At 38.7% G+C, this 21640-nt stretch overlaps 1 protein-coding gene and 1 non-coding gene across 2 annotated transcripts in view; one reads left to right on the top strand and one right to left on the bottom strand.

Annotated features, from left to right (window-relative positions):
* ACSL3 (acyl-CoA synthetase long chain family member 3) overlaps positions 1–19585 on the top strand; it is a 42542-nt gene extending 22957 nt beyond the window's left edge. The window contains exons 3-15 of the mRNA XM_087819565.1: positions 1551–1728; positions 2933–3042; positions 3903–4041; positions 6178–6328; positions 7745–7868; positions 8109–8180; positions 9392–9531; positions 10781–10953; positions 12516–12590; positions 13904–14095; positions 15418–15532; positions 16831–16988; positions 18866–19585. Coding sequence (XP_087675691.1) covers positions 1551–1728; positions 2933–3042; positions 3903–4041; positions 6178–6328; positions 7745–7868; positions 8109–8180; positions 9392–9531; positions 10781–10953; positions 12516–12590; positions 13904–14095; positions 15418–15532; positions 16831–16988; positions 18866–19023 — 1785 coding nt within the window. The 3' untranslated portion in view covers positions 19024–19585. The remainder of the gene's footprint in view (positions 1–1550; positions 1729–2932; positions 3043–3902; positions 4042–6177; positions 6329–7744; positions 7869–8108; positions 8181–9391; positions 9532–10780; positions 10954–12515; positions 12591–13903; positions 14096–15417; positions 15533–16830; positions 16989–18865) is intronic.
* On the bottom strand, positions 4752–4871 carry LOC148092551 (small nucleolar RNA SNORA68). The gene has a single exon (XR_015714937.1). It is a non-coding gene; the product is annotated as a small nucleolar RNA SNORA68 (small nucleolar RNA).
* Positions 19586–21640: the final 2055 nt, after the last annotated feature.

The raw sequence follows: 21640 nt of genomic DNA, 5'->3' as shown, positions 1-21640 counted from the left end.
GTATAGGCAGGGAATAAATAAAATGAGTTTACTCTCAGGATGGGCTCACCATAGGGATAAAATTAGTGTTAGAAACTTTTCCAGCACAAGTCAAATAAAATTATGGGGTCCTCTAATGTAATATTTATGGGAAAGAGCACTACTAGAAGATTCAGTGTTTTAAAGAGTTAAATGAAACTTAGATTTTGGTTATCCTTGAATTAAACTCATGATTTGATTTCTTTGCCACAAGGTGGCGCCATCAGATGGCTTTACATATTTGGATTCTATATTGTATGCCTTCTCGGGACACTTATAAAGCTAGTCATTTAGGTTCTAGCATCTAGGAGGTAGCTCATGCTTATCTTTGGAGTGTAAAATTCTTAATTGCAATCCAGTTCCTGCACGTTTTGGCCAAATTCTCATCTGTCTTCTCACCCCCACAGAGCTCCTTTTGAAGTCATTGGAGCTCCCGTCTGAGCATGTCGTGGGGGTGCAGAGCAAGGTGAGAGTTTGGGACCACTAAAATTAAATAAGTATTTTAAATACAGCGTGTTACCCATCAAAATAAGCATTTCTTCAGTTTATTATGGATAGGGCACTAGAGGGCAGCATTTAGCTTTTTTTAGTTTTTAACCTTCACCCAGCCTCTTATTTCTGGAAGTCTCTTAACTGTTGCATGTGTTTTGAAAATGAGTATGGTCAGATGATTTTAAGGTGACAGAACCATGTTTGGGAACTGTCTATATCCTTGCAGTGACAGGAGCTATTAATTCAGTTTGTTTGTAGTTGGGGATTTATAGTCTCATCTAAGTTGGAGAAAATTCCTAAAGACAAACATATGTTAACCGGTTTTAAAAGGAGATTGTTACTAATACAGACTCGATGTTGCCTGGACTTCTGGAAAGCACAAGTAAAATGTAGAAAGTCTGACATTTCTTCTGGGTATTAAAGGCTTCAACAGAGGGACTTTGCAGTACACACCTGGTGCCCAGCTCACCATAGAAATAGACATGTTCACTTCGCTTATCTAGCGCTAGGTACAGCCATGCACATTGAACTGCTACACGCATTTCTCTTTGCCTGGGCCTGGCCACTTCTCTGTGAATCGTATTTTACCATTTGATGTGGAAGTCCAGGAATTCATAAGTAAAGGCAAAGTAAAATTTTTGTATCAGTAGTATTTGATTCTAGGCTAAATTTTCAACTAATAACCAAACCCTTTAAGTAAATAAAATCTATAAATGAATGATTAGTATATGAGCCTTCAACCAGGAAGGTGACCTTTAAGATCCTGTCAAACCCTGAATATTTTTGAAAACAAAAACAACCCCCACAAAAACATTAAAATCAGCATAAAATTTGAATTGTCATAGAAGATATCACAAAAAAGCTAATTTTCAAACTAGACTTTTCAGTTGGAACCCACTTTCTGTTTTTTTGTTTAAAAAAATAGTTTAATTACATGCACTTTCTGATTTGTCAAAATTTGGGACATACCCTGGCTTTCTAGAAACTAATATTTTGGTTATATTGAACACTACTATTATGTTTTTTGTTTGTTTTATCAGGTTATTCTTGGACACTATAATTGGCTCTCTTATGAAGATGTCTTCGATAGAGCTTTGAACTTTGGAAATGGCTTACAGATGTTGGGTCAGAAACCAAAGACCAACATCGCCATCTTCTGTGAAACAAGGGCTGAGTGGATGATTGCGGCACAGGCGTGCTTCATGTATAACTTTCAGCGTACGTGGGTTTTCTTATCTTCTGGGAGAGCGGATCTATGCTACTGTGGGAAAAATGATGCTGACTTTGATTATAAATATTTCACTGCGAGATTAAAATTCTGATGTTATTTTTCACTTTGCATTCAATCAGCAGAGAACCCCTTATTATAATTTAGAACTATTGATCTGCTTTGGAAAAGGAACCAGTTATGGAACAAATGGTGCAGTCACTATATAAGGGACCTTGAACCTATTCATAGGGGACTTTCTGGGTGTAGGAGCCCGGCCTGTACACTGCTATCATCTCTCAGCATTTCCCCTTTGAAGGCGGTGTCATTTTGTTATGCCATTTCTCTCAGGAGTAACAGTTTACCTCTAAAACATTTCCAGTACTCAAATGCAGGCGCTAGGCTAAACAATAGAGAACTTTTATATTGTGATTATTTGAGTGGTGGTCACGATGCCTCAGTCTGAGGTAGTCCTGGAAGCTTAGTTGAGAGTTCTTGGTACCAAAATGTGAAGTATGGACATTGTCTTCTTATCCTTTATATGAAACAGAAAAGGTACATTTACCAGGTTTCTTGCTGTACGTGTCTTCAGTGTTCTTTTGTTTTTTTTGTTTTTTTAAATTTTCATTCCTTTTTATTTTTACAGGTTTCTGTTTACAAAACATTTCTTTTGAAAGCTTTAAAATAATCATCTTTTAAAGTTACTTTAAACCTGCAAATAAAAAGCTACTTTATTTAATTTTAACATTTTTAAGAATGTTTTTCTTTGGATTTTTCTGCTTTGGAATGAGCAGTACTGACTCTTGTTTATGCTGTTACTGTAACGCATAATACCTTAAATATGACCTCCAAAGTGTTATCTTATTGGTATATGTTCTTTTTCATATTTTAGTACCTAGTAGTTAACGACTAAGACTTGACATTTTAGAAATTGGATATAATTACTTCCAATATGACAGTCCCACAGTAACATCTGTAGGTGAAACAAAATTAAATTTAAAAAAATTTTATTTTAAAATATTAAGGAAAGGTGAGTAGGCATAATGTTAATTAGCATATTAAAAATTTGAGAAAATAGCACAGATCATAAACTGTGGACGTAATGATTCAGGGTTCAGTGTGCTCCATTATGATTCATGTCCTTTCAAGGCTTTACTTATGTTTAGTATACCCATGAAATGTTCCAGTGTTGACTTGCCTGTCTTTTCCCTGTAGTCGTTACGTTGTATGCGACTCTAGGAGGTCCGGCAATTGTTCATGGATTAAATGAGACAGAGGTGACCAACATCATCACTAGTAAAGAACTCTTGCAAACAAAGTTGAAGGTGAGGACTGGAGTTTTTTTAACTGTCTAATACTTTGCAATTTTCAATGTCATGAGCTCTATTACTGATACTTAGTTCTTTTATGATCTTTAAAATTCTTTTCTTTATAAACTTATAGGAATATAATTTTATTTCCTTAAGAAAAGAAAAAGTGGATTTCATATATTCATATAACTAGTGCAGAGAGTTAAAACATTAATTATGAATATGCCCATATCTAAGGTGAAAGGATTATAGCTATTCTTTATTGTGCTTATCTGTTTTCTAGTCTTTTTAAAATACATTTTAAATTTTGAAGGGTTATTTTTAAACTAGCAATTTTATTTTTTTAAGCATTAGGTCATTAGGAGTTTTTAGAATTTTTTAAGGGAAAAAGAGAGACTTTATGAAACTATAGGAAAAAAATGGGTTTCTTTAGTTTCTAGACAACTCTCCGTAAAAACAATAATCGCTGGTTTAATTTTTTTAAATACGCAAGTTTATAAGTGACTTCCACCTCTTTCCCCTGTAACTTCATTAGCCTCTTACTGTGTGAGGGCGTTTGGCTCCCCTGCAGTTTCGTGTAGGCAGCCTATGTTCACGTGCCCCTTCTGTGAGGAAGTAACTTTGTCGACCAGGGTTTTACCAAAAACTACAGGTAGAGTAAATCTAGTGCTATAAAAATAGTAATTTAAATTTCAGACCAATGTTTCTCCATCTGAAAAAGTGGTATTCATACCAATGTACCCTCTCCCCCTTTTTTTGAGCCTAGAAATCAATAATTCACTGAATATGATAAACTGCTTTTCTTGTGATCTGGCCCATTGGCTAAGCTGTTTCATGAAGAGTAATGAGCATGATGAATGCTTGTGTGTTTCCAGGATATAGTTTCTTTAGCCCCACGCCTGCGGCACATCATCACTGTCGACGGCAAGCCTCCAGCCTGGTCCGAGTTCCCCAAGGGCGTCATAGTGCACACCATGGCCGCAGTGCAGGCCCTGGGAGCCAAGGCGAGCACGGGTAGGTCGCCTCTGCCCCTCCCTGCTTTGTGCTCTGCAGGGACCGTGCTCTGGGTACACTTTCTCATCTGCCCTTCAGGGAGGGTGTAAGCAAACAATTTATAAACGTACTAGAAGTATTACTTCTTTGAAATTAGTTTAAAATATGTTTTACTTTGTACAGTTTTTCCGTTTCCTTTTTCTGGTTGTTTTGGATGGTTTAAAATTAGTTTTATAAATAATGGCATTAAACTTGTCCTCTATGGATTAATTATCCATGAATATTACAAGATAGCTAAACCCGGATCTCTCCTTTAACTCCTTGTTCCAACTGTACCTCTTCCGAAGGGGACATCTTATCCTCCCACTAGCACATGTAGGCACGGTGACTGGGAGTCCCTCCTCTCAAATAAGTGTCATGAAATGTTGGTGAGTACTCTGGCATTCAGGGATATCATAGAAAAGCTCCTTGGATGCTGTGGTATATTTCCTTTATAGTTGGACACTTAGTGATTCATTCGATATAGACATTGGCTCAGCTCTGGACTGGGGTTATGCTGACGTTAATTTTGGGCAGATTGACTTTGAGGAGCTGGTGGGACATTCAGATGTCACTCACTATCTAGTGGGCAGTGGCCTGTACAGGCTAGTGCTCTGCGGTGAGATCTGCAGTTAGGAGAGTTAGAAGCCAGAAGCAGTTGGGTTTTTGGTTTGTTTTTGTTTTTCTACCAGGGGTGAAGAATCTCCCAATTCACTTGGAGGGGCACAGCCACAACCCCCAAAGGAGACAAGATTGCTTGCTGTCAGCAGCTCTGTTTAAACTGCTGCTATGACAGACAGCTTAGGTGCCTGGCAGTTAAGTTTTAATTATAGCTGGGCGTAGGTGAGGTCACCCATGGAGAGTGGTGCATTCAGATGCCACCCAGGATTGGTCAGAGAGGAAGGGAGAAAGTGTCTCGGTGAGGCAGGGGTTGTCACCAGGACCAGGTGCACTGGACGACTCAGGTAACAGGGAGTGCAGGAGGCCCATCTGACTTAGCCAGTGTCACCTCAGAGAGAGCAAGCTCCAAGAAGTGTTGGGATGAAGGAGTGGATGCAGATTAGGAAGTGAGGACTTGAATAAGAACAATTGCGAGGAAATGTGTCTGCAGGCAGGAGAGAAAGGGCTCATTTAGGGACATGCTGAAACTCTCCCCTGCTTATTTAAGGAGTCCACATTTAGGATAGTTCCCGGATTATTTCGGGCAGGTCGTCGGTACCATCCACGACCCACTTCTCTCTGTCTACCCTGTCTCCTCTGTAGGATGTTTGCTGCTGTCCTTAGGCTTGTCAAGTGGAGGACGTTGCCTTTAATCCAGGATTCCAAGTATAGCCAAGTTAACTTACCACTGCGAAGCAGAGAACATTGTTAGCAAATGCCTAGGTACCCTTGTCCAACCGCCCTAATCTTTAGTTGCATTTTTGGAATAGCCTGTTCTCTTTCTGCCTCCTTCCTTCCCTTTCTTAAGTTAGGTAGCCACACAGTAGCCAAAGTGATCCTTGCCCAGGATGATGACAAAACAGCATTGTGCTCCCCCCACCCTGCCCCAGGGAGATCCTGAGTCCTGGCGTGGCCTCCGGGGCGCTACCTGGTGCGGGCTTGGCTGCTGCTCCCCCTTCCTTCCTGCCACTTTTCTCTTGTTACTTTACCCCACCACATTTCCTCCTGTGCTGTACTTATGCCAGACACATTGGCACCTCAGGACCTTTGCACCTGCTTATTTTCTGCTTGAAACAATTGCCCAATGCCAGGGTGTTCCTGGCTCTCTTTCTCACTTTCTTCAGGTCTTTACTAAAATATCGACTCCCGAAAGGCCTCTCCTGATCTTTTCATCTAAACAGCTTCTACTATCATCTTCTTACCTTGTCTTGGTTTATCTTTCTTCATAGCTCTTACTATATTATAGATTTATATGTCTATCCCAACAGACTGTATGTCCCTTATGTGCAGGGACTTGATCTGTTTTGTTGACCTCTGTGTGATTACAATGAAGAATTGTTGAATTGAGTGATAAACACATGATTATGAAAAAAATTGGTGCTTTGGCTACATTTCTCACAAGTGTGTGTGTGTGTGTGTGTGTGTGTGTGTGTGTGTGTGTGTGTTTCTCCAATATAGAAAACAAACCTCAGAGTACACCGGCACCATCAGATATCGCAGTAATCATGTACACGAGTGGATCCACGGGACTTCCCAAGGGGGTCATGATCTCCCACAGCAACATCATCGCTGGCATCACTGGGATGGCTGAAAGGATTCCACGGCTGGGGTAGGTCGTAGTGAGGAAATGCGGACAAGGCCAGTATTTATGTCTGTTATAGTAATGTTTGTGACATGAAGTCTCATGTGGTTAAATGAGTCTTTCAGTCTGTTTACAGTAGGCATTTCCTTCACAAGACATTAGTATTAATTATAAAATCGTCTTAATTGTGAAACTTTAAAATATAATTTATAGATATCATCAACAGTTAACCTTTTATTTTAAAAGTACAAATTTCAACTGACTTATCCTGTAATTTAAATTATTTTAATCAGTTTGTATTGTCGCCTCTATAGTCATTTTTATACCTAAATATGTTATTCAGGTAAACAACTTAATATATCCAATAAGTGTTTAATGAGGTTCTGTATTCAGTCTCTGACTTCTTTTTAGGACAAATTTCATAGCAGGGGGAGAAGGGTGTACTGTAGGGGAAAGATGCATGCTGATGACTGACCTGGGCAGTGGTTAGGTATTTTTGAAGCTGTTATGCACAGAAGTTACACACACGCGCACACACCGGTTACTGTGGAATAGAATTTGGGAATGGGGAGAGAAATTTGTCTTGCATACATAACTTTCAGAAAAGTATTAAGAACAACAGTGTTCTGTGTTTGCTTCAGTTGCCCTTTGTAGTTTGGGGATGGGGCAGTTCTTGAAATATGTGCCCATGCACCCATATGCATTTTCTTACCTAAGGTATAGTTTATTACTTATAACTTAAATCTAGCTCTTGGGACAGGAGTCTATTCTATAAGATTCCCGGCAGACAGTTGTGGGTTCTGTTTGAACTTTGTGTGGCAGCCCACTAGCTTTAAAGACCCTTCCTCCTTGGATTTCTTCTCCTTCCAAAGAACACTTTCATTTTTAAAAATATATCTTTATTGATTTCAGAGAGAAGGACAGGGAGAGAGAGAGAGAAACATCAGTGAGAGAGAGTCACTGATTGGCTGCCTCCTGCACGCCCCTGACTAGGGGTCGAGCCCACAACCCGAGCATGTGCCCTGACTGGGAATTGAACCATCTCCTGGATCCTAGGTCGCCCCTCAATCGCTGAGCCACACCCGGCGGGGCTCCTTTCATTTTTTTACCACATTCTTCTATTTCTTCTGCCTTAGCTCCTAGCTCTGCAGCACCTGTAATTGATTAGTGAGTGCCTTCGAGTAGAAGTGGACACAGGGCCACTTGCTTAGAGTGTCTATATCCTTGTTTTAGGCTGAGCTGGAGTTTTTATCTCTGACACCCCCAGTGTCTGTCTGTCAGTGTCTGTCTCTCTTGCTCTCCTCTCACACACACCACCACTACCAGTGAGTCAAATGGATGCCCTGAGGGCCGTTCCATGTGCCTTTTCAAGCTCGCTCCCACTGTAGTCACTTTCAGCAGAGAGGCCTGACAGTTTCTTCTCACATCTCCCTTTTCTTTCAGAGAGGAAGATGTTTACATTGGATACTTGCCTCTGGCCCATGTGTTAGAATTGAGTGCTGAGCTTGTTTGTCTGTCTCATGGATGCCGCATTGGCTACTCTTCCCCACAGACGTTAGCAGATCAGGTAAATGCCATATCCGTGACTTGAGATACTAAAAAAATCATCATTTTAAATACATTTCCCCGTCAATTTGACACTGTATTATGAATATAACAATTTAAAAACAGGCACTTGGCTTTTTAATTGCTTTTTAGAATATGAGTAAATTAAAATCATGAATTTATAATATACTTTTTGATTTAAGAATTCCACTGAATTTTAAAATAAGAATCACTTTATGTGGATCACTTTTTCTCTCTATAGTCTTCAAAAATAAAAAAAGGAAGCAAAGGGGATACGTCCATGTTGAAGCCAACGCTGATGGCAGCGGTTCCGGTAAGAGTTGAACACTAACTAGTACTGAGTTCTAAAGAAGTGTCACGTGCCACAGATATACATGCTAGTGGAAGGATTCTGTTGTCAAGGTAGTTCGTCTAGGTTTATTCCTCATTCAGTCTCTGCATTACTTTAAGCTCTGCGGATTTATTCCATCTTGTTTTAGCTTTACTTTTTTTTTTTATTTCCAGCTTCTGTACGTATTATCATATTATCAGCTCCTTTCTCTAAATAGCTGCTTGTTCAAGTTTTTTTCATGAAGTTTGTTTGCTGTTAGTAGAAACCCGAAGTGTAGCAGGAGGTAGGAGTGAAGGTTAAGTTGAGATCACCTCCTTCTAAGCAGGTAGTGTAATTACCTCCTGATTCCTCAGGGGAAATCTGGCCTGGACACCAAAAAAATTGCTGCTACTTGGCATGACCTGCATCCTGATGTGATACCAGGCATGGGGAGGGGCCTTGAGTGTGAAGTCAATGGAAATGAGACACGATTTTCTCTTAGTGTAAGTCTTATATGACTTTCGGATTTTGTTTGAAAGTGTTGGGAATTATGCTCAGATTCCTGAGCCCTCACATCTAAGTATAATTACATAGTTATTCTAAAATCAAATACAGGAATTTCTATAGGTATATAGTTTCCTTAGTACTATCTTTAAATTTTCAGTTCATGTAAAAATTCCATGTAATTTGAAATTGTAGGGGATAAACTACTTGAAGTCATTAAAGTATACTCCGTTGTAGTGCTAGGCCTAGCAAGTAAAAGACAGGGTAGACAAGGAAATTCCCAAGTGCAGCACTGAAAGACAAAACCAACCAGGATAGCCCAAGGTCCTCTTGTGATTAAAGAATGTGGAACTCTATAACCTAACCATTTCATGTAGTTGCTTATTTATTTAGTGAGTTTAATTTTTAGTTCAGAATAAATAAGATGAAGAAAAGCAATATAAAAAAAATCAATAAATAACATATTACTGCCCCAACGCTTTTATTTTTTTACTACTCACGAGCACCTGTATTTTTGCTATTAAAAATTATTTTTACAGAAACCATTTTTAAACTAATTTTGACTGTATTTTAAAAATGTGTGCCTGATAGGATATATCTTTTAGAATGTCTCAATATTGATAGAAATATTAATGTGATGTGAAGATTTTAATATGTATAAGGCATCTGCTAGCATCATTAACTGTATTAACTAATTTTTATACAATCAGGAAATCATGGATCGAATCTACAAAAATGTCATGAATAAAGTGAATGAAATGAGTAGTTTTCAACGTAATCTGTTTATTCTGGCCTATAATTATAAGATGGAGCAGATTTCCAAAGGGCGGAGCACTCCCCTGTGCGACAGGTAAGGAAATGCTCTCCCTCCGGGTAATAGAGTTGTTTTGTTCACATCACTAGCCCCCTTAGTTGAGGTAGTTGTAACAAATTTATTTTAAAAAGTCAGAGGGACTCTTTAAAAAAATCCATCTTGCGTAAGAATATGAGCAATTAAAAAACATTGCCATCTTATGTGAAAAAATTTTTCACTTACAATTTTACTCAGTTTAATAATGTGCTTATATTTTTATATGGACACTTATGTGACTTTATTATTTTGAGAAATAATTTCTCTTTGCTTTAAATTTTTTTTCAATGTAAATATAAAATGGCAACAAAATGTGATTAAATTTTTTGGCTTGAAGTGTTAAATGACCAGTTTTACCACAGACTTGATTTTTTTGTTTTGTTTTTGTAGTGCTAATAGAGTAAGTAGATTTAAATATAAAATAGTTTAGAATTTAGAAATGAATTACTGAGATTATTTTTTTACAGGAATATTAATATAGTTTTCAAATGCTTCACTTTATTTAAAACTTTTTAAGTTTTCCCCCCTGCCTTTTAGTTATCTCTTTAGCAAGATATATAACCTACTTTGTAAAAAGCCTGTTAATATTATTTTATTACATGATTGCCACTTGGCCTTGCCTTTTTCAAGGTTACTTAAAAAAACAACAACCCTTTCTTCTTTTGATCAAGGTAGTAGGTAATCTTTTTATATTAGTGTATTTTCAGAAATATTTCAATTAAACATTTGAATTGTGTTTTTTTTTGATTTACCAGATATTTTTAAACAATAAACATGTTGAAACTGGAATTATTGAAGTTTTTTAAAAAGTTAGATTGCTGTATATAAATATGTACACATTTCTAGTGAAGTAATAAGCTAAAGCAAAAAGTAATTTGTTTTTAGTACTAAATTTATAAATGCAATAGGATTATTCAGTATTAATACAATGTGTATTCTAGAATGATACAAAACAAATTGCTTTGGCTATTAGCAAGGATTTTCCATTATTATACAAAATTAAACCTTACAACTTTGAATTCAAATATTACTTGAAAAAAATTAAGGCAAGATCATAGATTGTTTACTTGGTTGATCTTTTAAAAATTAAGATTTAAGTAGTGCGTCAAGAGAATCTCTTGAATTGGGAGTGTGGCCTTGGTTAAGTCACTTAATATCAAAATTGGGAGATTAGTCTAAATGATTTGGGAAATCCTATTCAGCTTTAAAGTCCTGTGGTTCTCTGATTTAATATATATATTTTTTTAAGGTTTATTTTCCGGAAAGTTCGGAGCTTGCTGGGTGGGAACATTCGGCTGCTGTTGTGTGGAGGTGCTCCGCTTTCTGCCACCACACAGCGGTTCATGAACATCTGCTTCTGCTGTTCTGTCGGCCAGGGCTATGGGCTCACGGAGTCAGCCGGGGCTGGAACAATTACAGAAGGTGAGAGCCCCACAGAGTGCAGTGTCCGGCAGAGGCCGTGTGCACCACCTGGCTTTTTTGGGTATGGGTGGTTTTCTACAAATATGTAGGAGAAGAGGGGTTAAGGTGTGTATCTACCACAGTAATGGTAAGTTCTGTGTTCTGTGATTATTGATACGAGGTTTTAGAATGTAAGAGTAATTCATTTAGAGGAGTTTTTCACTTAAAACTAGGCAATATTATAAACTAAGTAGTTTTCTGGAAAAGTTCTAATAAAAAGCATTGGCTGTGTTGTATATATTTATTTTCTTACCTTAGTTCTTAAGTTATATTTATGTAAAAAGTTAACATGTTTTGTCTAGTTGTTTAGGTATGTGTATTAAGGCTCAAATTCAGAAATGTTTGTTGATGGGTGTGTGTGTAAGTATAGTGAGAAGGTCTGGAGAGAAAGGTCTAGAGAATATAGTTTTTAGAGCTTCCCATGATGATGTGATTGAGGGAGAGATCTGCTTGCACCCTAGATGGTTCCCAGGTCAACCCCATGGGGCCTCATGTGTCCCTTTTGTGGGAGGCAGCTACTTTGCTTCCAGTACTAGAGAAAGCCATGTTTCTACTTTGTTTTTTGGATACTGATAGATATCAGACCTCTTCACTGTTGATTTTTTCTTACTTACCTTGAGTATGTCTATGTATTGTTCTTATGCCAGGTTAATCTTGCATTACTCCTGTATTTTCCTGTTTTCAGTTATGGTCTCTGTATTTTTATATATTTTTGGAAGCTACTTCTACATTATGTTTTGCAGGAAATAAACAAGCAATCTTAAGTGTATGCATATATGGTCGTCTGTCCCCCCCAGGATCTTAATTTCTTCTCTTTAAGATTCACATTGAATGTGTGATTAATCAGTTACTGTTTGTTGTAAATAAAACTCTGTAAAGTGTTAAATATCTGCATTTTATCGCTGGTATTTGAATGATCTTCAAGAGGAAATGCAATGCAGTAGTAATTTATAATGGTGGGTTCTTTCCCCAGATGCTTCCAAGTTAGCAATCTTAATCTCCAGCCAGGCCTTTGAACTCTCGCTGTGTGAATTTAAATAGGGTTGCGGTAGCCTAACTGATGTGTGAGGGAGGCTTTCAAGGTCTCACATTGAAATAGTGATGCATGGGGAACATTAGCTTATTTGTACTGCAAAGCTGTAGAGTCTAATGAGGCAGGGGAATAGGTGTAAACCATTCTGCTCCATCATTTCTTAAGATAGGGAGCTACAAACTCATGAACTGGGCCTGATGTAAGAAAATGTGATGGGTGAGGAATCTGGGGAACTGGAGCAGGCATGTGCCATGCTGGGAAGGTGGGCCTATTGTTCCTGGAGATTCCACCCTTGTGAGTAAAATGTAGATTAAAAACAAAAGAAAAACTCAGTGTGGGCCACACAGCCTGTGGTTCACCAGTTTGTGACTTCTGCTTTTTCTGGGGTTAGCTAAGCTTTGGGATAAATCATTGTTTTTGATAATTTAGAAAAATGAAGCCACTTATTTTACCTACTGTAATCAAAGACTTTTTTTCATTTGCCTCTTAGTGTGGGACTACAATACCGGCAGAGTGGGAGCACCGTTAGTTTGCTGTGAAATCAAATTAAAGAACTGGGAGGAAGGTAATAACGTATTTTAAGCACAGAGCATTAATATGTATAGCACTAAACTTTAATGTTGTATTGGCGTTACTTTCTTCCTTACTTTAGGATATAAAGTTACTCACAAGTGCTCATTTTGTCACCTGTAATAGATATATTCTATCTAGAGCTATATGGATGCATTTACTTTGCAAGTTTTAGAGATGATTCTGAAGAATTATAATTGTTTTTATTTTGCTTATTAGTACTTAAATACAAGTAAGAATTATGGCAAAAACTTGAGAAATATGCTAAATAAATGTCAGTTAATTAAGAATGGTCATAACTTTTATTTTGTAGAAGAAAATTCATAAAATTCTATGAAATTGAAGATTTTTTTACATGTGTTTTTTCTTGTCTTTCTTTTCTCTGAGGGCTTCAACCAAGAATGATCAGAAATAAATTTTTACTATAATTCCACTTAAATACTAATTACTTTAAAAAATTTTTACTTGATCCTGTTAACATGTACATATTATCTATGATTTGTTTGGATGCTCTTTTCTTTTATACAAAATAAAGATAAAAATTCTAAGGCTGAGATGTAATTTTTCAGCTATCTTTTAGCAGAATTAGTAAAAATGTTTAATAAATTTAAACTTGGAGTATTCTGAAATTATCTCTAAGGAATAAATCTTCTAAATATATAGTAATTTGATTTTATACAGAGATTTATCCTCTTATTAAAATCATGATTTAATACTTTTATTAGTTTATTAGCATGATATTTCAGAATCTACAGCATTCTGTTTTGTTTTTGTTTTTAAATAAGTCTTTATTAATTTCAGAGAGAGAGAGGAAGGGAGAGGGAGAGAGATGGAAACATCAATGATGAGAGAGACATTGATCGGCTGCCTCTTGCACTCCCCTGACTGGGGATCGAGCCCGCAACCCAGGCATGTGCCCTGATCGGGGATCGAACTCGGATCTCCTGGATCCTAGGTTGATGCTCAACCGCTGAGCCACTCAGGCTGGGCTCTACAGAATTCATAAAGGAGTTTACCTGTGTGTAGTATATGTAGTTATTTTATTCATTAGATGTTGGATTTTCGAGTGTAATTTTTTTTTAGAATTGTAGTTTAAAAGCATAAGTGCTTATGTTTAAGCAACTGAAGTTTTGTACCTAGTTTTATGTTGATGAGTTTTGTTAATTCATGGTATCTGCCTTATTTCTTTTGGGAAACTAGAAGTGGATTGAAATCAGATATCCCTGTTTAGAAACTAAGTTTCAGGTTTTCACATGATGCATATAGGGATAAAAATACTGAATTAACTCTAAATATTCTGCTTATTAGGTGGATACTTTAATACCGATAAACCACATCCCAGGGGTGAAATTCTTATTGGTGGCCAGAATGTGACAATGGGATACTACAAAAATGAAGCAAAAACAAAGGCTGATTTCTTTGAAGATGAAAATGGGCAGAGGTGGCTCTGTACTGGGGACATCGGGGAGTTCGACCCTGATGGCTGTTTAAAGATTATTGGTGAGCCGTGTAATGCTTTCTTGTAATGTGGTATTTCTGAAATAGTTTACAAAAGAGGTGTTGTGTATTGAGAGAAGCTGCTGAATAATGTAAGTGTGTCTTTAGGAAATGTTGGTATGGTCTGTTGCATCATCCCTGTAATATAAAAGTTTACAGTGGGGACTTTGTGGAATTGTAAGGCATGACAGATTATGAGGTCTCAGAATCTGTTCAGCAGCAGTGGTATCTTTACTTACTAGCTAGCCCTTAAAGAGTCAGATTCTTCATAGGGAGCATTGATTTTGTGATGACTTTGATGTCTAGAGGTCACTGGACAGGGCTCTGTTCTGTCGGAATATGTCCTTGCCTTGCCTGTGAGAACTAAGGAAGGCCTGGCTGCTCGATGGGTGACAGACACCTTTCCCCTCTCCTCCCTGAGCTTCTTGTCCTCAGTCACTGGCGTTTCTATCCCAGTCATGACTGGAGTCCTGGGAAGAGATGCTTCAGGCAGCTGCCTGTATCTAACCCACAGCCCAGATTGACCTTGTGATGTAGGCCTCTTCTCTCTCTGTCCCTCTTACTGTGGTCGTAGGTTAGGCTGTCCGTCTGTGACCCTATTGCAGGAAATTGCTCTCTGTTGCCATGCCAGTCCCCTTTAAACACACCTTTGCGTGGCCACTGTGTGATTACTAAACACTGACCCCACTGGACCACTTCCTGCTGAAACCTGGTAGTGGCTCTCAGAGGCTCAGATCAGGGTTCCTCTGTTTGGCCCGGTTCACAGCTCCACCTTCACGTCCACTTCCTGGGGTTTCTTTCTTCCCTGCTGCGGTAGTGTGAGCTGGCCCTGCTCTCTCCTCTGCCAGTGCTGGTCCACTCGACTGTCACTCAGTCTTCCCTCAAGAACCAGCTCAGGCCTCACTGGCAGGAATTCTTTCCAAAGCAGCAGGTTGGAGAGTCTTAACACTTGGCACTGCCATAGAGTATGAAAGTGATATGTTTTTGCATCATGCGTGTCTCCAGGTGGAGTGTGATTTCAGGTGGCACTGAGTATATTCTTTACCTTCCTGGTATTAATGTGTTCCATACACTTTTCCATTCAGTGGAGCATATCTAAAGCCCAGACAATGGGGTGGGGGGGGCCTTATTCAGAAGCTAATTAAAAATGAATGTATTTAATATCAAAATTAGGACTTATTTCTTATTCACTTTTAATTTTAGTGTAATTTTTATAATGTGCTTAATTGATAGCAAATTGCTTAGAGAATGGTCAGTATTTATGTGTATTAAAGGTGTTATTAATGTTGTCTTCTCATGTATCCCCCCCGGCCTTTGTCCTGCAGATCGTAAAAAGGACCTTGTAAAACTCCAGGCAGGAGAATATGTTTCTCTTGGGAAAGTAGAGGCAGCTTTGAAGAACCTTCCACTGATAGATAACATCTGTGCTTATGCAAACAGGTAAGAAAGTAGAATTCCTGCAACTTTTCCCTAGAATGTTTGGTATGTTACTGGCATTGCCTTCCTGTATAGGTCTTTGTAAATTCTACCAAGAACCCTTCCTTCTTATCTGTTGTCTCTGGGAACAGCCTCTTCTCATTACAGCCATTCACCCACCGAGTCTTCCTTTTCCCATCTTCCTCTGTGTCCATTCTCTGCTTTATGTCTCACTGCAGTGTCCTTTGAGGGTTCCTGCCGCCTTGGGACCCCAGCTCCCTGTCCCTCTGCACAGGGAGGCTCTCCAGAGCCAGTCCAGAGGAAGGGGAGTTAAGAAAGGAGTTGGGGGTTGTGGGGGTCCCTGCTCTAACCATAAGTCTGTTTGGGACCCTGGCCAGGGCTGAGGCCTTCTTCCTTAAGCTCTGTAAGCCCATGATGATTTAGTGACAGCTGGGGAGGGGGCTTAAAGTTCAAACTCCAGAAGTGCAATCTTGGTAAATGTGTTGGATTTTAGATTGGCACTCTGATCACACTTTCCCCGACAGTACTGTATGTGAGGTAGTGACTCTCAAGTATTAGTCCCAGGTATTGTGTAGCCAGCCTGGGAGTCTGGCCATAGCAGCTGACATAAGAATTATGAAAAAATAAGCTCTGGTATCAGAAGAACCAATTTGAAAACAGACTTTGAGATATAGCCCCGGTTAAAGATTTGTTTCATTTATGTATAAATGATTTGGTCCTTCAACGAAGTATTTTTGTTAGTGATGCCAGGGTTCTGGGTTTTACTTGTGTGCTATTAACCAGAACTCTTTCTGCTGCTGCTGCTGCTGTCGTGAGGCTCCTGCCTTTAGTGGGCAACTCGGCTCCTCTTTCAACACAAATTCTCTTGATAACAAAAGAAGAAAATCAGTATGATCACATTACTTTGATCTGCCAAATTTCTTTAGATACAGTTTGTTTATGTTAGGTTTTGTTTTTGTTTAACCTGTTGATGTGAATTAGTGATTTTATAAAAGTGAATTTTCTAATAATTTGTAATTATCTTTTAAAAAATGTGTACATGGCACTATTCCTGTGCATATTTGAAATTGATCATGAAGTGTCATATTAAGGTCTATTCAGCAGTGAGCTCTGCCAGGGCACTGGAACGTGCTATGAGTCAGACAGTAAAGGTGGCTCTTGCATGAACAGTGCCCGGTGTGCGTCATGCATTTTCTGTAGAGCAGTGAAGGGCTGGCTACTGAAACGTCAGTGTAATCATGACTGCAATTAAATGGTGTGCCAGTCAGTCCCGTCACTAAGCTGTCCTTCGTCTATTTCAGTTACCATTCTTACGTCATCGGATTTGTTGTGCCAAATCAAAAGGAGCTAACGGAACTTGCTCGAAAGAAAGGACTTAAAGGGACGTGGGAGGAGCTGTGTAACAGCTCGGAGATGGAAAACGAGGTACTCACAGTGCTGTCCGAAGCTGCTCTTTCAGGTGAGTGATGCTCACACTGATTCTCAGAGCCAAAGTAGGATGAGAGCACTTAAATGTGTTTATCCTGTTATATTACAAGGCCTAGGAAACCAATTGTATTTTCCTACCGTTAGTAGAAGAACTTATCAGTCCCCCTTTCAAGCCCTGGGACACACAGGTCGTTTGCTTCCTTGACTGGGGCACATGTCTCAGAGTGTTCTCATTGCTGTAGCTTCTGCTTTCTGGGTGGCCCCTTTCTCTACGTTTCTCTGCTGTTTCCAAGGCCCTGCTCGGTGTCCTGGCCACCCCAGCCCTCAGGGAGTTGTCCAAGATTCTCCTCTACCTTCCCTGTATCCTGGGAGTTGGTGGTTTCCACTTTTGGCTGTTCTGAATAATGCTGCTGTGAGCATTTGTGTACAAGTGTTTGTGTGGACATGCTTATTTCTCTGCTGGGAGTGGAACTGCTGAGCCTGTGCTAACTTTATGTCAGACCTTTTGAGGAACTGCCAGACTATTTTCTAGAATATTTTTTTCCAAATTATTTTCTGAAATGGTAGCACCATTTTACATTCTCACTAGTGTTGCATGAGGCTTCCTGTGTCCTTGTATCCTTGCCCACAGTTGTTGTTGTCCACCCTTTTGATTGTAGCCATCCTAGTGGGTGTGAAGTGGTATCTCATAGTGGTTTTGGTTTGTGGTCTTTTGGTGGTGATGACGTTGAGCATCTTTTCATGTACCTGTTGGCCATTGTATAGCTTCTCTGGAGAAATGTCTATTCAGATCCTTTGCTCATTTTCTTAATGAAGTTATTTGACTTTTTATTACTGAGTCTTATGAACTCTGTATATTCTAGTTACAAGTCCATCACCAGATAGGTGATCTGTAAATATGGCCTCCTATTCTTCTGCTTGTTTCTATTTTCCCGATGGTATCCTTTAAAGCACAACAGTTTTAATTTTGATAAGATACAATTTATTTAAATTTTTCCTTTTGTTGCTTGTGCTTTTGGTATCTGAGAAACCATTGCCTAATCCAGTCACAAAGATACACCCCTAAGTTTTCTAGTTTTTGCTCTTACGTTCAGGTCCTTAGTCCATTTGGAGTTAGTTTTTATGTGATGTGAAGAAGACATCCAGCTTCATTTGTAACCCAAATCTACATTAGTCAGGCTTATAGCACTACAGAACCAGTGGGTTACAGATAAGAGACTTACTGGGATGGGTTGGTGTACACCATTATGGGGGCTGGTGGTCAGGGTTGGGACTCTGTGGGGCAGACTGTTGAAGGGTCGACAGCGAATCACTTCTGTGGGGGCCTCCTCAGCTCTGCTCTGAGGCCTTTGACTGACGGGCCAGCCCCTCTGAGATGATGGAGGGTCACTTTCCTCACGTAGATTATGCTCCTTATAATAAATTCAGAGAAAACAAGCAGGTGTAAAGTAAAAAGTGACCTTCCTTCTGCTTAGTCCTGGATCCCACCCTAGAGGTGTTTATAGTTTACAGTGTGTGCGTCTCGTCCTACATGTCTAGATGCCAATAAGTTTATCTAATATTAAAAAAACAACACTTGCCTTTTTTAAAACCTTGTTGCAAAAACTTTATACATCCATACCATGTACACCTAACTCATTTTGATAACTGAATTGCATTCTATTTTATGCCTAAATCATAATTTACCTAACTTACTCTGTTGATGGACATGTATTATTTTGCTATTCTAATTCTCATATGTGTCTACTTTTTTACTTATGCTAGCATTTCTGAGGGATATAGATTGCCTGCAATGAGAGTCATGGGCGGTTGCTTGTGCATTTTGATGGGTGCTCAGCGACTCTGCTAAGAATTTCAGTGGTATGTTTTTCATGACTTTGTATTTGTATTTTCCCCATACCACCTCAGCAAGTCTGGAAAAATTTGAAATTCCAGTGAAAATTCGTTTGAGCCCTGAACCGTGGACCCCGGAAACTGGTCTGGTGACAGATGCCTTCAAGCTGAAACGCAAGGAGCTTAAAACACATTACCAGGCGGACATTGAGCGAATGTATGGAAGGAAATGATGATTCTCTTTTGGCATCAGGTTGCTGCAAGGAGCTCAGATCAAATAGGAAAATACTTGAAATGCACGTCTCAGACTGTGAGGCAAACTCCATTCCTCATACTAAACCTAAACTGTTATTTCTCATGACATCACTATTTTTAATGGGCAGGATGAGTAAAATACTAAGACAGCAACCCTGTGTCTGTCTCTTCTTTCTCCCTCCTGCAGTTTTCCCCCAGGACTGCACTTGTCAGCATGTGGAGGCTCCTGAATCCTATGGGGACAGTGATTTTAAAACCTCAAGTTTTTAAATATGATTTATATGTTCTGTATAATGTTCAGTTTGTAACTTTTTAAAGTTTGGATGTATAGAGGGATAAATAGGAAATATAAGAATTGGTTATTCGGGGGACTTTTTTACTTACAGTATTTAAAAAATGTAAGGTTCTGGATGTGAAATTATGTAAATTTCAGATGCTTATGAATCAAATCATTGTTGAACAAAAGCTTTGTTGCTGTGTAATTATTGTCTTGTATGCATTTGAGAGAAATAAATATGCCCAAGCTTATGTTTTAAGAAATTGAGACTTTGTTAATATATGCCTGATAGCGTCTTCACACATTTAATTTTTATTAGGTAAAGTGAAGCTTGGTTGGTGCTGCATGGAACCGAGTAGCAGCAGAGGGTTCTGGTTTATAGTAAAGACGCAAACACAGCAAGTGTAGCACCAGTGGGTAGCTCGTCCCTGGAAGCTGACCGTCAACGTGCTTAGTCTTTTAGAGCTGTGAAAATGAGGAAAATAGGCAGCCTTTAGAATTGGAAGCAATTCTGAAAGTTAGACGGTAGAACTTAAAATGCAAAGGAAAGAAAGTTATTCTTTATTTCATTGACTATATGTACATTGAGTTTTCTGTATTTACGACACATTTATAATGGAAACATTCTGTGTCCCACTCCACCTTTTAAAAAAGATTTATCTTTGTTGTTGAACGTATTACAGATATCCCCTCCTTTCCCGCACTGGCCCCCGGCACCCACATGCACGCCCCCCAGGCCTTCACCACAGTATTGTCTGTGTCCCTGGGTTATGCATATATTCATATAAGTTCTTTGATTAATCTCCCCCCACCCATCCCTGCCTTCCCTCTGAAGTTCGTCAGTCTGTTCCATGCTTCTGTGTCACTGGATCTGTTTTGTTCATCAGATTCCATGTATGAGTGAGATCATGTGATACTTGTCTTTCTCTGACTGGCTTATTTCCCACTCCTACTTCTCATTTACATGTTTAATCTGTTTCCCTTTCAAATCAGGATTCTTTGTTTTGATGGCTTGCACTGGGGCATGCGTGTGTTGGTAGCTTGTTGAAAAAGCACCTACCCCTTTCTGTCAAACTTTCTACACTAGAAAATGAAAATGCTTAGAATGCTTCATATAATAGTATTCTTAACAATTTACATGAGAACTTAATGAGGTGAGTTAAGATTTAATTTGTAGGTTTTTATGTTTGTGTGCAACTTATTTGTGATTCTAAAAACATTGCTTGTGTGAAGCTTAGTTTTTTCACATGTATTGCTTATCTCTTGTTGTTTGAGCATTTTTAAGGGTAATATTACGCCAATTAAGATGTGCTCAAACCAGGACTTTAAGAAAACATAGGTCCACGTTTTTTATATGTTATATTAGTTATTTTATTGATTCTCACATTAGGTATCAAAAAACAAAACCAAAACCAAAACAAAACACGAACCTGGGTTGGTGTAGGGCAGTGGGCATGTTGAGCCCCAGGGCCTGTGGTGTTTGGTATCACAAACATCGTCTTTGGAGGTATTGCAATACGGTGTTGGGTTTGGTTTTGAACTTTACTGGTATCCTTGTATATTTGTATTATGTTTTGGATGCTTTTCTCTCCATCATAGTTTATCATAAAGTTTGGAAAAACTGCCAAGAAGTAAAACTGTGAAAGACACTAAATGGAAGGAACCTCTCTTATCGGGATGTTGTGATCCAAAAAGTAAAACAGGGTGGGTGGGATGTGTTTCTGATGCTTTATCTTCAGAATAAATGTTTGCTCTCCACTGGTTTTCAAAAAGTTGTACTTAGAAAAAGAAGGTTCAATTCTTCAAAGGAGAGATGTTGATCATTGTGACTTGAAATAGTGGCAGATGAATATGTAGCTTGTCACAGATTCGGAATAAATGTTTCTTTTTAGAAACATAAGGCTGGTTCCATCTTAATAATTTTTTGAATGATTGCTTTCAGTCCTAAAATGTCAGATGTTACAGCAGAATATGAAATTAAATATGTAGAACCCCTTTTCAAACAAATGACTCTCTAACCCAAACTGTCTTAAGTGACTTGAAACAGTGTCTTTTAATATTACCCTTTGAAAAAGTTGCTTGATTAAAAAAACACACACGCAAAAACTACCCAACAACTGTAATCCTATGATAAGAAATACTGCTTTAACCACAAGTTGCCTGCGGAGGCAAACTTGGAACTTCAGAGTCAGTTGCCAGATCTAATACACACCTGGATGTAGGCTAGATCCTTAAAGAATGGTTTCTAAGAGCTACTGTTTTCCCTACTGGAGATAAGCTGATGAAAAACCTTTCCTGTGGCAATAAGTAGAGCAGCT

The sequence above is a fragment of the Miniopterus natalensis genome, chromosome 8, assembly GCF_054644295.1.
Source record: "Miniopterus natalensis isolate mMinNat1 chromosome 8, mMinNat1.hap1, whole genome shotgun sequence".
Lineage (NCBI taxonomy): Eukaryota > Metazoa > Chordata > Mammalia > Chiroptera > Miniopteridae > Miniopterus > Miniopterus natalensis.
This window is presented reverse-complemented; position numbering and strand designations above follow the sequence as displayed.